This window comes from Panicum virgatum, chromosome 9N (assembly GCF_016808335.1).
Source record: "Panicum virgatum strain AP13 chromosome 9N, P.virgatum_v5, whole genome shotgun sequence".
NCBI classification, from domain to species: Eukaryota; Viridiplantae; Streptophyta; class Magnoliopsida; order Poales; family Poaceae; genus Panicum; species Panicum virgatum.
The window spans coordinates 24,481,079-24,498,569 of NC_053153.1; the positions used below are offsets into that span (position 1 = coordinate 24,481,079).

The 17,491-nt window shown below is 48.3% G+C and overlaps 2 protein-coding genes, 1 long non-coding RNA gene and 1 other non-coding gene across 9 annotated transcripts; 3 read left to right on the forward strand and 1 right to left on the reverse strand.

Annotated features, from left to right (window-relative positions):
• The first annotated feature begins 4,302 nt into the window (after nt 1–4,302).
• Nucleotides 4,303–6,520, forward strand: LOC120692209. 6 transcript variants are annotated; one of them, XR_005682524.1, is made up of 4 exons: nt 4,303–4,360; nt 5,603–5,777; nt 5,946–6,020; nt 6,106–6,520. It is a non-coding gene; the product is annotated as an uncharacterized LOC120692209 (long non-coding RNA). The 6 variants fall into 6 exon arrangements; XR_005682526.1 differs by having other exon boundaries at nt 4,306–4,360; nt 5,638–5,777; XR_005682525.1 differs by lacking the exon at nt 4,303–4,360 and adding an exon at nt 4,367–4,633.
• On the forward strand, nt 5,341–5,415 carry LOC120693647. The gene has a single exon (XR_005683104.1). It is a non-coding gene; the product is annotated as a small nucleolar RNA R66 (small nucleolar RNA).
• A 611-nt stretch (nt 6,521–7,131) lies between the features above and the next one.
• On the forward strand, nt 7,132–8,996 carry LOC120690251 (receptor-like protein EIX2). The gene has a single exon (XM_039972842.1). It carries the CDS (start codon nt 7,357–7,359, stop codon nt 8,758–8,760), a length of 1,404 nt encoding a protein of 467 aa, XP_039828776.1. The 5' UTR covers nt 7,132–7,356; the 3' UTR covers nt 8,761–8,996.
• Nucleotides 8,997–11,166: 2,170 nt separating this feature from the next.
• Nucleotides 11,167–15,076, reverse strand: LOC120692078 (probable leucine-rich repeat receptor-like protein kinase At1g35710). Its single transcript, XM_039975288.1, has 2 exons — nt 11,997–15,076; nt 11,167–11,765 (listed from the first exon to the last, which is right to left on the reverse strand). Exons 1-2 carry the CDS (start codon nt 14,704–14,706, stop codon nt 11,398–11,400), a joined length of 3,078 nt encoding a protein of 1,025 aa, XP_039831222.1. The 5' UTR covers nt 14,707–15,076; the 3' UTR covers nt 11,167–11,397.
• Nucleotides 15,077–17,491: the final 2,415 nt, after the last annotated feature.

Sequence of the window (17,491 nt, forward strand, 5' to 3'; positions counted from 1 at the left end):
CGCTGCCCCACCAAACACCATCTTACAAAGTGAAACCACCGAATCCAGACTTCTCACAGGCAGTCTCGCCGTCACCACCGCGATAACACAATGCGCGGTGTCTCGCCTCACCTGCCGCTGGACCTCCTCCTTGCTCTTGTCGCCATACAGAAGACACCGCATGCTGGGGCCTCACCACGACCGCCACAGTACTCCGTGTCGTGCATCCTTTCTTAAGTTGCGATCAGGATGATGAATGGTGTTGCTCCGTGTTTCAAGATCCCCATCAAACAACCAGACCATGCCCGCCGAACGACCGCATCACGTTGTGCCACCCACACAACAGCCTCTGCCGCCATACTTACATGCCAAGTTGTCACTTGCACCATCTTTCAACGATGTACCAACCGGAGTTGCCGAGCAAAGCTGAGCAACCTGCCACAGTCCGCTGCAAACCAAGCTGTCCCACAATGATGGTGCCGCAAGGGCCGCCTTTCGATGCAATCCCACGTCGCACTAACAATTGACAAGCAATGTCAACCGCCGGAGTCCACTGCAAGTAGCGAGATCTAACATCCTTGTGACAACCCCCGGCTGCCAGTATGATTTTGGTTGACGCTGCAATAGCTAGGCAACCCCCTTTGAGCTCTCCACCTGCACCAAGCTGTCCCGCCAAGCTGACGGCAGGCTTTAAACCGCCTGGCCGAGAAGTGTCTCCACCAACAACACCTTCAAGAAGGTAACGATGCCAAAGACGCTTTGTCGCCCGTCCAACAAGTGCACAAGGCTTTCACCCGGAGAAACCCGCGCTGAAGGGATTGGCTCTAAGATGACACCCCCAACAGGGAGAATGACGCCCTTAAATGCTGTTGTCATCACCACCAGCAGGATGCCGGCGAGGCTTTCGCCTGGAGAATCTCGTCCTATCTGCGCGTGCCAGTGCCCCCACCCCCCCCCCCCCCGGGGCCGGCAGCGCAGACGTGCCACCACGCATCGTGGCCAACTCGCACCTCCTCACGCCGTACCACCCATAGTCGCAGTGCCACTCATCGCCGCCAATTCGCCTCGCGCAACCTCTCGCGGTGCCTCAGAGTCCTGTCCACCGCACCACCATGACGAGATCCAGTTGCAGCATCTCATTGTTCCCCGTCATCTCCGCTGCCACCGTCTCCGCAGGACCTACGCTTCAAGGATGGCCCCGCGCAGCCAGCCATGCCACCATGGCGCTATTGGAGCGCACAGGCCGACACCGGCCACACCACCTTGATGTCGCTAGCGAGATCCGAGCCACCCTTGGCTGCGCCACCATGGCGCCGCCACACGGCCCAAAGCTGCATCCTCGATCCGGATGGCCGCAACCCCCGCAAGCCGGGCACCCGGGCATGTCGTCGCACCCTAGCTCGCCTGCTGCCCACAGGGACCGCCGCTGCATGCACACCGCCGCCCTACACACCCCACCGTCGACGCACGAGCCTCCATCTCTGCTGCCGGCACCCAAACCAGCGCGTGGCACAGCAGCCGCACTGACGCCTCGTCGTCCGACAGCCCACGTCACCTCCCGGCCGCGAAGCCGACCGGCGCAACCACCACCACGCATGCGTAGAGGCCGCACGGCCACCGGATCCGGACCCCTTGGGCACCATCCGCACCGGCGAGCCGCCATGGGGGTTGGACGGTCGAGCTCTCGACGCAACGGGACTAGGAGCCTGTAGATCCAGCGCCGTGGCCACCAAAAATCGCCGCACAGGCACCGGATCCGGTCGGCAACGCCGCCGCAGCCTTCCTCACCGGCGGTTCCTTCCACCCGTTTGTAGCTGTTGTGCCCGCCAGAACGAAGGGAAGGGGAAGAGGCTGCCCCACCGCCACCGTCCTCGTAGCACAGTTTATGTTCACAAAAGATCTGGTCCTCAGCCAAGAGAACGAGAGGACCTAGCTGATGCCTAGGGTATGAGGCTGGGTGCGACCACCATCAATGCCACTTCGGACTTGCTAGCGCTCGGACGTCCGATAGGAATTTTCTCATCGGACGCTCCATCAGTCCAATGCAACATCGCATAATAACATTCGCAACATAGAAGAAAAACGTCTGCAACATAGAAAACCATCATTTGCAACATCAAAAAATATTGAAAAAAATTGTTAACCATCCATTGATAATGAGGAAAAAAATCCGCCGCAACATCTGTTTCATGTTGCATGGGACATTTAAATCTCTCATTGAAGGCGCAACATCCAGATTAAACACTTGCAATATCCAGATAAAACACTTGCAACAAAATCCAACAACACAACGTCTAGATCTGCTTTTACAACATCCGCTCTAAATACTTGCAACATTTTAAAATCTCAACTGTAACGTCATAAGATACCTATTGCCACATGACCACCCGGTGCTCGCCACATCCTTAGGTCATCTTCAACCTCTAGGAGCTGCCCGCCATGGCCGCCGCCCGGAGCTCCTCCGGCGGCCGGCGCGACTTACCCTTGGAGCGGGACAGTGACCAGGGCGGGGGAAGGTGCAGGGGAGCGGCGGTCCAGCCCCCACCGCATGCGCCCCACCCAGCAGCCGCCCAGGGTTGCCCCCATGGCCGGAGTCCACATGCGTTGCCGGCCATGCTAGGCTCGCCGCTACCTGTGCGGGCTCGCCGCCGGCCCTCGGAGTTCCCACGACCGCCCTCGCATGCCGCCGCGTGCAGAAGCTCGCCGTTGGTCTCGTGCGCCGCGGCCTTTGCGCGCCGCTCGCCGCCGGCCTGGTCGAGAAGCATGGAGAGGGATGGGATTAGGAAGGCGATCTGGAATGGAACGGTTAGGGATCGGACGCTCGATCCCTAGCATTCCCGATGCCACTTTCCTTCGTGCACCTGCACATATTTTCATGCTGAAGCCACACCAAATGAACCTTGCTCTGCTCTGGTAGACCAGTTAGTTTGGTGCTGAAATTATAGTTCAGTGTGCATATTGACCCCTTTTATTGTTGAGCAGGCTTATGTGATGATTCAATATTTTTACCGTTTAGGGACATCCTTCCATCACATACAGGGCATACTGACACTTTCGAATTTTTGCAGATTTTCTCTTAGAATATGGGAAAGAAGTCAGAGCCTGAGATCACAACTAGCTTGCTGGGGGCTAATTGGACAATAATCATATTCAGGCCTGAGCTTACTAAGGTCTTGTTTAGATGAAAAAAGTGAAGTTGTAAATGCTCTCGGATATGCCGGTACATACTGGAAGTATTAAATATAGATTAATTAAAAATAAAATACAGAATCCATCTATAAACTGCGAGATGAATCTAATGAACCTAATTAATCTGTTATTAGAGCATATGTTAATGTAGCAGTTTAGTGTCTAATTACGATCTAATTAGACTCATTAGATTCGTTTCTCAATTTACAAGCAAACTGTGCAATTAGTTTTTTGTTTTCTCTAGATTTAATACTACATGCATTGTGCCGCAATATTTGATGTGATAGTTTTGGAATTGTAAATTTTGCAACCAAACAAGACCCAAGTTTCACATGACCCACCTTGATGATGATGTCATGGCTGAGTCATGGCCGTCATGAGAAAGACAGTTGTTGATATGGTAGTCTTTCTAGGCATGACCGTACAGGTTATGTTTAATGTCCAGAGAATTCAACAGTTGGAGAGCTTTTCAGATTTCATCTTTTCATATCTCTGGATTGAGATTCTGTGACATTGCACGGTGATATTTTCTGTGAGGTGTTCATTCATTCCGAGGAAAAATGTTCAGGCGAGGGGAGGCGAGCACTCGCTGCTACCCGCTGAGCTGTGAGCAATACGTAGAAGCATTTGGGCCGTTCGCCTCGAGCGTAGAAGCCCACGTTTTGAGAAGAATTGCGGGCTGAGCAGCAGCAGATCCAAACTGGGCCACCACCATGTTCGTGTCTTTGCGAGAAATTTGTAAAAATGGGACTGCAAACATTGGTCTTTGCAGTTTTGTCATTGGCCCCACATTTCATAGGCATAGATGGTCTCACCGTGTCATTCACTGGGAGTGGTAAATTCACGAGTGGTCAGTGTTTGCAGTTCTAATATTACAATTTTTTCTGCCTTTGCAGGGTCGACGAAACCCAGTCCAGTGACGGCAGCTCAATAACGTCCGAGGCGCGGGGCCCATGAGACGAAACACGGCCCGGAGCCACCCCGGGCGGAGTAAGAGCGTGTTTGGTTCGTGGCCTATGACGCCACACCGCGCCACAGGTGTGGCAGCCGAATCGGCCGACGCATCTTAGTCACCGTGTGGCGCTGTAGGCCAGAAACCAAACAGCCTTAAATCCTAGCTCGCACCCCCCCCCCCCCCCCCCGCGCTGCCGCCACAGGAGCCCGATCCCTCCCTTCCGCCGCCGCCAAAATGGTATGCCTCCTCTCCCACTTCCTCTCGCCCGCGCGCGGCTGGGGAAAAGGCACCCGTCCTTCTCGTCTGTTCCTCTTCCTCCGCCGATCCGTGTTGATTTGCCCGATTCGATTCGGTCACAACCCGTGCTGTAATCGCTCTCGAGTCGACGGCTAGCTGCCTCCTCTAGATTCCTTATCTTTCCGGTGAACTGTCGTCGTCGTCGTCGTTTGATAGGATACGTATATGAGGTAGTCAGATTGGTGCCGTTGCCCCAACTGGTTGTTAGATCTTGTGAGTGCTGTATGACAAGGAAACTTCTGTTACTTTATCTATGTTGTTGTGCTTTTTTTTGCTTCGCTTTTAGGTTCTGTGCTGCATAGGGATTCTTGTTATACGTTCAATGAAAATTAAATTTATAGATCTTAGATGTGGCAGCTCTGAAGCTGGTGTCCTGCTCTCTCATGTGCAATTGCTGCTTACCTGTGACTAACTGGCAGAGTATAGGTTCTAAGTTCTATGCATAGTTTTCACCAAGTGCTTGAAATTTTATCCGTTTTCCCTAGATTTGGTCGCACTTCCATATTGCATGATGTGCTATGTTCCATATCAGATACTTTATTGCCATTCATATCTTCTGGATGTTCAGTTTGCTCAGTTCGCATATGTGCTTACGATAGCATGCTATTGGAAGGGTGTTTTTAAATTATCTATATTCTCTCCATGTGTATTCAGACTCCCTTCTCTCTTTTTTTAAACGAATTCAGACTCCCTTCTAGTTTATTCAGATTTTTTTCTGCGGACTATTCAGATTGGTGTAAAACAGGGTCTTGGTACTCTAAACAGTTTCTAAACAGTTTGCGCTGAAATGGATCTTCTGTATCCATATAATGCCTACTGTTATTTTGTTCAACTTTGTCATAATTGCATTATTTCAGCACATTGATTTACTTATGACTTCTTGTTTTAAATGCTTACTGCTTGATGTTTGAATTGCTGGGTCCTATGATGGCATGAAATCTTTGAGACCTGATCATTATTATATGATGACAACCATAAGCATATCTTCTGAGGACCCTATTGATATTACAATTTGAGTTTTTATATCTTTTACCCGCTGTTGACCTTGTTCATAGAGCTGTATTGAGTTTAACGTTGAATGTTTGAAATTTGTTTAGATTCTATGAATTACTTATCTGTTGTCTTGTATCCATCAAACCATGATGACTTAGCCTGTTTCATTTTGTTTCAAATCTTATATAGATGAACGTTCCTAAGACCATGAAGACCTACTGCAGGAACAAGGAGTGCAGGAAGCACCCTTCACAAGGTGACTCAGTACAAGAAGGGTAAGAATAGCCTTTCTGCCTAGGGAAAGCGTCGTTATGACCGCAAGCAGTCAGGATATGGTGGTCAGACCATGCCCGTCTTCCACAAGGTACTGCAACTTAGTTGATATATATGATTGTTTTGATAGTCAATGCTGTATACTTTTCTGTTCAATACTTCCATGTTTATGTGAAGACAATTTTGAAAATCTAAATGTTTAATGATATTCAGTTTCTGTAAATTATACATAACATGAAAAATTGTTTTCTATTCTCAGGCGAAGACCTCGAAGAAGATTGTGCTGAAGCTGTAGTGCCAGAGCTGCAAGCACTATTCCCAGCACCCGATCAAGGTACTGTCTCGTTTCTCTTGGGCTAGACATACTGTTACTTATCAGTCTATATGTTTGCTCACTTTCTTCTGATTCCTGGTCACAGGTGCAAGCATTTTGAGATTGGTGGAGACAAAAGGGGAAGGGAACATCTCTGTTCTAGATTGCTCATCGCTTATCTGAATGCTGGAGTTGTGGTGTCTACTACTGTTCTTAAAACCTGTGGTCAAATTTCAGTGTTACTAGTAGTTCTTAAAGCGGACCAGGCTTATGTATCCAACTTCAAATGCCTGACATTTGCTCTGAGTGTTGGTTGAGTTTTGGCTAAATGAGGTTTTTTAGCTTGAATCTGTTTTTTGTCTTCGATTGTTGCAGCCATCGTGATTCGTGTGAAGTTGTCTGAATCTGTGCTGCTGGATCACCAGGATGGGTGCTCGAGTCTACAACTTTAGGTCTAATATGTGTTTGTTGACTGTTGTTGGCGGCTTGGCTCCTAATTGCAAAGCGTTCTTTTGTTTTTTGATTTGGGTCTCTTGTCTAATTTATTTTTGTTCCAATTAAGGCTTGAGAAAATTTATCGGCCTTTACCCCTCTGATGATGCTGAGAGTTAAAAGAGGAACGGGATCAATGGAAATGGTGCGGTACTTGAGACTTGAGGTTTTGGTCTGATTACGAGGTTCACACGGTACATTAAGACCCTGTTTAGTTCCAAAAAAAATTTGCACAGTACCCGTCATATCGAATCTTCGGACACATGCATGGAGTATTAAATGCAATTAAAAAAATAATTAATTATACAGTCTAACTGATTAGCACGAGCTGAATTTTTTAAGCCTAATTAGACATTATTTGTCAAGTAACAATAAAATTGCTACCGTACCAAAATGCAAACTTTTTCACCAACTAAACACAAACACAGTAAGAATATAACTCCTCGTCGGCGGCGCGCCCGCGTTTCTCGTGGAAAAATCCGAGGCGCGGTCGGACGCGTCTGATGGTCGTATGCTATGCGATCGCCATCAGGCAAAGAAACGTGTGGTCTATAAGATTCCAGCTGCACTTGTATATATATTTCAGATTTGTCTGTGCCCTATGCCTGAAACAGAGTGCGTGTCCTTCTTCCTTGACTCGGTAGTGCCGTCGTTGCTCTCACTTTCCTCAAGTCGCCACCGCGGTCTCACTCTTGCCGTGTTAGCCGTGCACGATGTGCTCCGACTTCCACGACGACCGCCGAGTCCATGGTCGTCGTCAACAACCTTTCACTGCTAGTTACCTAATCATGAAAGTGGCGTCCACACCAGAGAGTGAAAATAGAAATCCTCCACTAGTCCTCGAGTCTCCAATCCAGAGCTAGCCATGGCAGAGCACGCACAAGGCTTCCGGGCCCTTCTCATCTGCCTCTACCTTTGTGTCCTGCTACTGTCCTCAGAGCACCTGGCGATGAGCATGGACCTCGACGGCGATGACTTCTTCGATGCCAGCCTCGACGACGACGACAGCTTCTCCGACGAGGTGGCAGTGGCACCGGCCCGGCGCCTAAGCGGCGACAGCTTCAACGTCCTGAACAGCAACACCTCCTCCAACAAGTCCGGCTCGGCCTTCTGCAGGCTGCTGTCGCTGCAGATACTGGACCTGTCCAACAACCTGCTCACCGGGGAGCTGCCGGACTGCTGGTGGGAGATGCAGGCCTTGCAGTTCTTGGACCTGTCCAGCAACTCTTTCTCAGGTGAGATCCCTGAAGCCCCGCCGTCCCACAACTGTTCGCTCGAATCACTCCATCTTGCCGGCAATGGCTTCACGGGAGTCTTCCCGTCGGTCGTCAGGGGGTGTGGATCTCTGGCCACTCTAGATATTGGGAACAACCAGTTCTTTGGTAGGATTCCTCCCTGGGTTGGAAGTGGCGTTCCAGCTCTGAAAATTCTCAGACTCACGTCGAACAACTTCACTGGTGAAATTCCTCCGGAGATTTCGCAGCTTCCGCAGCTTCAGTTGCTACACCTGGCCAACAACAACTTCACAGGACCGATCCCAAGAGAGTTTGGGAAATTATCTGCCATGAAGAATCCGATAATTAATTCTACAGGATCGCTAACTGGGACCAACTATGAGGATAGAATTGACATAATATGGAAGGGACAAGAGGTGATATTCCAAAGAATTCTTCAGCTCATGACGGGTATCGATTTGTCGGGCAATTCACTCTCTCAGTGCATTCCAGAAGAGCTAACCAATCTCGAAGGCCTTCGGTTTCTAAACTTGTCAAGAAACAATCTGTCGTGTGGAATTCCTGAAAATATTGGCAGCTTGAATGTTCTTGAGTCCCTTGACCTCTCGCTGAATGAACTGTCAGGAGCCATTCCTGTAGGCATGAGTAGTATGGTATCCCTCAACACACTGAATCTCTCAAACAACCATTTATCGGGCAAAATACCCACAGGGAGTCAACTTCAGACCCTGAACGATGCATCGATTTACAGCAACAATCCTGGGCTCTGTGGACCTCCTTTGGATATTCCTTGCACAGATGCTTCACCTGCATTGAACAAGAGAAATGATAAAGATTCCGACCCATGGCTGTATTACTGCGTGATTGCTGGAATTGTTTTTGGGTTTTGGCTATGGTGTGGAATGATCTTGTCCATACCCAAGTGGAGGCATTCTGTTTTCTTCTTTGTTGATGGCATGCAATACAAGGTTATGCTAAAGTTGCAGCCTATCGATCAATTTCTTTCCAAAGAAAAGAGTGATCCATTTCTGTAGCTGTGTTTTCTACAAGTGAGCTGAAGAAGCTTTTCAAGAAAAAAAAAAGCTGAAGATTGAAATATACTAGGTTCTTTACTATGCGCTGCTATGCAATCTCTTAATTCCCCCAAACTACGGCAGGAGATTTGCTGCCTTTGTATATTATGATGTAATATTGAGAAGAAATCCAGAAGGATTCTTAGTCAACTCTTTATTATATATTTATTTCAATAAATATATGTTCCTTTTGGATATGTTATTAGCAGAAAATAACAAGTCCTTATTTTAAATATACTTGATCCGTGCTAGTCTTATGAAAAAACCATGTACATGAAACTATTCTCAAGAAGTGAAGGATATACCATAATCCATTCAAGTAAAATTTAGCCTGGGAGCTGCGGCATCCATCGTCTAAAAGACTTTTGAGAGCTCATCACACACAACAAAAAATGAGTAACAAAAATAAAGTGACGAAAGGGTAGTTTCTCTTTAAGTTGTTGATTTACTACTATCTATATTACAGTTGCATATCTTGCCCTACATAGTGGAAGAACAATAAGGAATTAGGCCGGCCAAGGAATAAAGTGCAACAACTAAGTTGGCTACAGGCTAATTTTTATAACTAAGGATCTTGAAAAAAAATTCATCATCTATCAACCAGTTCTACAAATAAGCTTCCCTAGTTCTTGCCTTCGGTACTAGAACTGGTAAAATTTGATGTTCTGAAACTGTCGGGTTTCTGCACTGGCGTTCATCAATTCTGGTAGTCCTTTAGCTTGCTTACTGATTTACTGTGATCTGTCTAAACTGTCCAGAAAGACATGCCTGAGTATTCGATGCTATCTCTTGAGGCACTGATCGCATGGAAGGCCACGATTCAGGATTTGCCTGCTGGCAAGCAACCGCCATCCGAAACAATGAAACACAATTCCTCCTGCAAGGTCACTTGTTGGACGATCCAACTGATCTAGTATGCCCAGTACTGTTGGATCATCCTCAAAATCTCAACTTCATAACAATGGTCGTGCGTGATGCCCCCTATGTCCTAGACACCATACACTAAATCTCCCTCGAAATCAGTTGAGCAAGTATCGCAAGAATTCACCTAGCAGAGGCCAAAACAGGGCAAAACCAAGAAAATCCCAAACTAGGACTTGTGGTCAAGGACATCTACATAAAACTAAGTCCCAGCACAAATGAAAGAACATAAATCAAAAGGAGAAATGCAAAAAATGGTTTTCATTAAGTGAATCAAAATAGACATGGAGATTAACGAGAGGGTGAAACAAGAATCACAAACAGCATAGAAACATATGTATTCAATCCAAGATAATTACAAGTTCTTGATCAGGCAAACTGAGGTGCTGCAAGCTTGTCATACTCCTGAACATTGTGTGGTTGCCATCCATGTGCAGGTGCAAGGTGTTGGTCCATTACACCCAACCTGCCAATCATCAACTGAGCACACTTGGAGGGCGCATGTCTTCCGTCATTCCTTGCACTAATGCCATGCTTACAGATTCTGTATGTTTTCTATAGTTTGAGATGCAAAGTGAAGGTCTTCAATTTCCTTCTTTGTTGATCGCATACAATACCGGATTATGCTAAAGTTTTCACGAACGTGTCTTGGCACGTTTTTTATTAAGAGGAAGAAGATCATGCTAAAGTTGCAGCATATCGATTGATTTCTTTCAAAAGGAAACAATGATCACCTCTGGAGTTGTATTTTCTATAATACAAATTGAAGAATGAAGGTATGCTAAGTTCTCTACTATGCATTGTAGTACAATCCCTTTTTCACTCCCCAAGAATGGTAGGAGATTTGCTGCCTTTGTAGTATGTAGTATCGAGAAGAAGTCCAAAAGAAGTACAGTCAACTGTTATATAGGAATATCTATAAAATATACTCCCTCCATACTTGAAAAAAATGTCGTTTTGGACAGCGACACGGTCTCCAAAGCTTAACTTTGACTTCTTATTTCTATAAAAATATTTATCGCAAAGTTATATATTTATACTTTTATGAAAGTATTTTTCAAGACAAATCTATTCATATGATTTTTGTATTTTGAAACTCAATAATTTAAAAGTTATTCATGATTTATGTTCCCAATGTTTGACCCAAATCTTGTCCAAAACAACATTCTTTTCGAGTATGGAGGGAGTAATCCTTAATTCCTAATAATATTTGGTCGATGTATCCATCAGCATTTGTTACATGGAATTTTTCGTGCAGAAGCTATTCAAGCAGTGGCACATATAAATTCGTTATCCTTTCATAGAACTATTCTCACTCACATCGAGAAGAAAAAAGGAAACTGGTTTGAGAACATTTCTCTTACAGTTCTTGCTTTTCTATTATCTTACAATTACATGTTTAGCCCTTGATGGGTGGGGAAAAAACAAAGCACAACGAATTTGAAGTATGTAACTTCCAGTAATTATGGTTTTCTGCCATTGACAATCTTCGGAATAAGCTCACCATCTATGAACCCGTTATACCAATATGCTTTTCTAATTCGTCTTTGGCATTAAAACTGAGAGAAACTTACTCCTCTCAAACAGCATTCTACAAAAACAATAGATGTGCAACTTGTGCATGAGTGCATCATTCGATTTAACTTGTTGAGCTGCACACCTTTGCACAGGCAAACATTACTTCTGGTAATCTGTTAGCTTGCTCACCGTGATCTGTCGGAACTGTTCAGAAAGACATGCCTGAGTATGAGCTGAGATCTCTTGAGCCACTAATCGCATGGAAGGCCGTGATTCAGGATTTGCTCTTGTGCAAGCCAGTGCAATTCTCACTACAAACACAATTTCTTCTGCGAGCTCTCCCGTTGGAGGATCCAACCGCTGATCTAGTATGTCCTGGAGTAATAGGTCATCTTCTTTTGAAGCAGACATAGCTGGCAGTGAGGTTAAGAGGTCACCAGGATGCTTCCCCATCATCACCTCTAGAGTAACAACGCCAAAGCTGTAGACATCACATTTCTCTGTGACCCTCATAGTGTACGCCAATTCTGCAAAAGTAAATCAGAGCTGCCACAAATTAGTGTATCCCAAAATGTTATCTATCAAAGTGTCTGAATGAGAATGAACAATATCTGAAATTTTGATTTGTGTGATATTATTTTTCAGCACTTGGAGGTATCTTATTGATACTAAAGTACTTAATAGTTCAGATCAGATGTAATAATTGTAAACCAAATTCACAACTATGTATGCTACATGGAAATGGAAGTGAGTTTAACCTGGAGCCATGTAGCCATATGATCCTGCTACAGAAGTCCAGTTTGCGGAGGCAGAACCAAGAAGCTTTGCCGTGCCAAAATCAGACAACCGCGGCTCGAATTCTGATTCAAGCAAGATGTTGTTCACGGTGATGTCCCGGTGAACAATTGCTGGGTTGCAGTCATGGTGCAGGTAGGCCAAAGCATGGGCAACCCCTTGAACCACCTTCACCCTCGTGCCCCAGTCAAGCTTCTTCTTGCCTTCCTCACTATACAATATCTTGCCCAAGCTTCCCCTTTCCAGGTATTCATACACTAGGTACATGTAGTCTCCACTTGTGCAGAAGCCATGGAGCTTGACAATGTTCCGGTGGCGGACCTCTGTCAGTGCCTTGATCTCATTATCAAAGCTCTTCTTGCTCACTTGCGATATGTATCCTGTCTCAGCGACATGGAAGCGCTTCACGGCCACAACCTGCCCACTGGCGAGTTCGGCCTTATACACACTCCCAAACCCACCTTTCCCAATGCAGAAGGATTCACTGAAACTGTCAGTGGCGTTCACGATGTCGAGGAACGTGAATTTTCCCTCCTTTTCCCATATCATGGATTCATAAGGATCACATGTGCTCACCTCCAACACTTTCTGCTCCCTGGGTCTTCTTCTGCATGCTAGGATAAGGTAAGCAACAATGGCTGCCAGCAACACTGCTCCAACTACTGAGAGAACTATTTCAATGACTGTTCTCTTGTGATGCCCTGAAGAGGCGCTGTGGTCGCAAGAAGGAATGCCTTGCACATTGCCGCAAAGCCCCAGATTCCCGATGTAAGCCTCAGCCGAAGAGTTCTGAAAAGCATTGCCTGATGGTATCTCACCAGTGAGCTGATTGTAAGAGAAATCAACCGTTTCTAGGCTTGGCATGCGCGAGAAACCTGCTGGAATTGAGCCGCTGAGCTCGTTGCGTGACAAATTCAGTTTCTGTAGGTTCGTCAGCTTCTCAAGATTTGAAGGGATAGGACCAGACATGGAGTTGCTGCTCAAATCAAGCACAATCTGCAGCTGAATCAGGTTACCGAGCTCACTTGGTATGTGCCCTGACAACTTGTTCTTGCTCAAATCAAGATAGGTTAGGGAACCAAGATTGCCAATGCCCACTGGTATGGTCCCGTTAAGCATGTTCCCTGACAAATCAACTTTCTGCAGTTTGGAATTGTTGCCCAAACTTGTCGGAATTGGCCCAGAAAAGGAGTTATGGCTCAGATTGAGGTTGAACAACAAGCTGAGACCACCCAGCTGAAGGGGAATTGCTCCTGTCAAGTTATTTGCAGCCAAGCTGAGGTCCTGCAAGCGTGTCATGCTCCCAAAAGCCACCGGAATGCCGCCTGATATGCGGTTGCCATCCATGTGCAGGCGAGTGATGTTGGTGCATTGCCCCCAATCATCTGACAGCCGGCCGGTCAGCTTGTTCCCAGAGACATCGAGGTAGTCCATGTTGGGGTGCACCCCAAACGCCTCCGAGATGTCACCGGTGAAGTGGTTCCCCTCCAGCCGCACACGGTGCAGATCGGAGCAGTTCTTCATGCAGGGCGGCAGCTCGCCGCTGAAGTTGTTGTGGTTTGCCGTGAAGTTCTGCAGCGCGAGACCTTCGCAGAGGCTCCGTGGCAGCTCTCCGGAGAAACTGTTGTTCGCGAAGCTCACATCGGTCAATGCCAGCCCTTCGCCGAGGTCCGGTGGGATTGTGCCACTCAAGTTGTTGTCGAACAATGCCAGGTAATGGAGGTTCCTCAGCGATGAGATGGTGGAAGGCAGCTCTCCTTCCAGACGGTTGGTGTTGACGTCCAAGACTTGCAACGCCGTCATGTTGCCGATCTCCGGTGGGATCTTGCCGGTGAGCCCGTTGAAGAAGAGCGCCAGCCGCGTGAGCTGCTTGAGATTGCCAAGCGAGCTGGGTATCGGTCCGGTGAGCCAGTTCACCGACAAATCCAGTTCGGTCAGATTCGCCAGCTCGCCGAGCTCCGGCGGGATAGAGCCGGTGAGGTTGTTGCTGAAGAGGTACAGGAATTTCAGCTTCGTCGCCTTGCCGACCTCCGGCGGAATCTTGCCGGTCAGCGAATTGTACTGTACTTGGAACGATATGAGCTCCGGCCAGCTCGCGAACAGCCTCCCTGGGATCTCGCCGGTAAGATTGTTCGACGATATCCCGAACTCACGCATCTTCTGCATCCCGGCGAACGACGCCGGCAAGCTCCCGGAGAGGTGGTTGCCGGATAGGTCGACGAAGACGAGGTTTCTGAGGCTGCCAAGCTCCGGCGGCAGAGTGGAGATCAGCTCAGCATTCTTCACGTCGAGATGTTGCAGCATCTTGAGCCGGCCAAGAACCCGCGGGAGCGGCCCGCCGAGCGGGCTGCCGCCGAGCTCAAGGACCCTGAGCTGCGGCATGGACCCGAGGAAGTCCGGGACGCCGCCAGTGAGGTTGTTGCCGCCGACGTGCAGGTCCTGGAGCCCCGTCAGCCTCGCCAGCGACGCTGGGATCCGGCCGGAGAACGCGTTGGCTGACAGGTTAAGCCACCTCAGGTTGGGCAGCCGCTCCGGCAGCACGTCCGGTATGGGGCCCGAGTACCCGTTCTGCGAGAGGTCGAGGTAGGTGATGTTGCCGCTGCGGAGCACGAACTCCGGGAAGCTGCCGTTGAGGTAGTTGAGGTAGAGCGAGAGGAACGCGACGGTGGGCATCGGGTCGAACTTGTCCGGGTTGGTCAGGTAGTTGGAGCCCAGGTCCAAGTGGACGATCTTGGGAAGCTTGCTCAGCTGGTTCGGGATGGCGCCGGCGAGGTTGTTGTTGTAGAGGCGGAGGTCGACGAGGCCCGAGAGGTCGCCGAGCTGCGGCGGGATGGTGCCGTTGAGCCCGTTGCTGCCCAGGTCGAGCGTGTCCAGCGCGCGCAGGCGCGAGAGCGACGCCGGGATGGAGCCGGCCAGGTTGTTGCCGTTGAGGTCGAGGGCGGTGAGGCCCGGGAACGCGGCGGCGTCGAGCGCGTCCAGGCCGCCGGCGAGGCCGAGGCCGCGGAGCCGGAGGGAGGTGACGCGGCCGGCGGCATCGCAGGCGACCCCGCGCCAGCCGGTGCAGAGCGAGGCGGCGTCCGCCCAGGTGGACAGCGCCGGCGGGTCGCCCAGGCTCGACTTCCACGCCAGCAGCGCGTCGGCCGGCGTCGCGGCATTGGCGGCGCCGGCGGCGAGGGCGAGCACAAGGGCGACGAGGAGTGGGGCCGGGAGGGGGAGGCGCGCGGTGCCGGGCGGTGTCGTCGGCATTGGCCCGTGCGTGCGGTGGGGCGGGTGGGGTGGCGCGTGGTGGACTGGTGGTCTTTGAGCTCCCGGCCGGCGCCGGCTGGGCTGGCTGGTGGGTGGCTTGCGGCGCGGCGGTCAACGGGGTGGGTTGACTAGCGAGCACATGTGGGGATTGGCTTGGCGAGCCCGTTTAGTTGCAAAATTTAAAAATTCTGGATGTCAAATCGACTGTTTGACCAGATGTCGGGAGGGTTTTTCGGATACTAATTAAAAAAATAATTTCAGAACTCACTTAGAAACGACGAGACGAATCTTTTGAGGACTTTGACCGCATCATTAGCACATGTGGGTTACTGTAGCACTTATGGCTAATCATACACTAATTAGACTTAAAAGATTTGTTTCGTCGTGTACATCCAAACTGTGTAATTAGTTTTGTTATTTAATTACATTTAGTACTTCATACATGTGTTTAAAGGAGAGTTAAAAATTTTTGGGGGAAAATTTTTGGGAACTAAACGGGAAGCGGAGTGAACGGGAGAAAGGACTATGGGCGCCTTGCATTTTTGGTCAAGTACGGATCCCAGGCGACAGCCTGTGTGATGGCAGTCCGTCCATCCCGGAATTTTTCTCTATTTTTTAGTATTGTTTAGTTTGCAAAAAAAAAAAATAGGCAAAAAATTATAGAAACTTTTATAACACTAACTAGAAGTATTAAATATATACTCTAATTACAAAGATGGATGCGAGACGAATCTATTAAGCCTAATTAATCCATCATTAGATATTGTTTACTGTAGCACGGCATTATCTAATCATTGCATAATTAGATTTATTAGATTTGTCTCGCAATTTCACCGGGGGTTATGGAATGGATTTTGTCGGTTATCCATATTTAATACTCCTAATTAGTGGTCAAACATTCGAAGTTACTGTAGCGCAATAACATTTTTGGGAACTACAGGCTCTCTCCGCCCTTTTTTTTTCAAATTTTACCATACCAAATGTGAGTTCAAGGACTTCAATCCCATCCCAACTAAATGGGGCGATCGCGACAATGGCCCCTTTGTTACTTCCTAGAATAGTCTAGAAGGCACTTTGACTACTAATTACGGGTATTAAATAAAAGCACTTTACAAAATCAGCTTCAGAACCCTCGTGCTAGGAATCCTGACGAATCTAATGAGACATTTGAATGTATAATTAGAGGATGCTTACTGTAGTATTACTATAGCCAATCATCGATTAATTACTGTCATTGAATTCGTCGTGAAAAATTACACTTATCCGTAAAAAAATTTATAAATAGATTTTATTTAGTATTACATGCATACAAAATTCTCTTCTAGAAGACACTAGAATAGCAGTAGCCAAACAGGGCCAGTTTATTGTGGGTGGTTATCCAAAAACGACATGCCCTCTGTATCAAAACTCTCTCTAATAGATATCACTTCCTCCATTTTTATTTATATACAACACAACGTATTAGATTTAGACTAAGTCAAATTCAGTTAACATTAACCAAATCTATACAAAAGTATAGCAATAATTATGCTATCACTGAGATTCGAGGACGATGACTTGCACTGCAACCCTGCAGGGAAAGAGCCTCCGGTGTCCGCTTGGCTCAGTTCCCCTCTTGCTGTACGACCAATGCGGCGGTCGAGCCCAGCCAGGGCGACGAGCAGACCGTGCACATCCTCAGCTAACGCCACACCAACACAGGGGCGTCTCGATGCCTTCATCAGCAAACTCAGTCAATGCATCACTACACCCTCGTCGCTCCACCACCAAAACCGCGCGCTCAGGCTCGCGTGAGGACTGCTACTCGTGCCAGCGCGCGGCTCGCGAAGAATAAGCTAGCAAAAGTGCCTGTAGCACGACGCAGCGAGGTCCTCCTCATGCAGCGTCTTGACCTACGGCGGACGCGGCTACAATGAACACGCCCACGACAAAGAGGAGCTGCAGTAGCGTCTTCAAGGCTGGCCTCACCTGCAGCCATGCCGCGAAGGTCCAAGGCACGTTCCCCGGCCGCCACGACGCTTGCTTCCAACCGGAGTAGAGCCTCGGAGACCACCGCATAGGTTTTGTACTCTGCGGTTGTCAAGACTGCAACTTGACTGCGACTGGTGTCATCAGGCATCTTGGTTGTTTATCCCATGAGTAATCACTTTATTTAGCGTACGACCTTGTTATGTTTTGCTCTCATGTAATCTGTAGTGGTCCCGTAGATGCT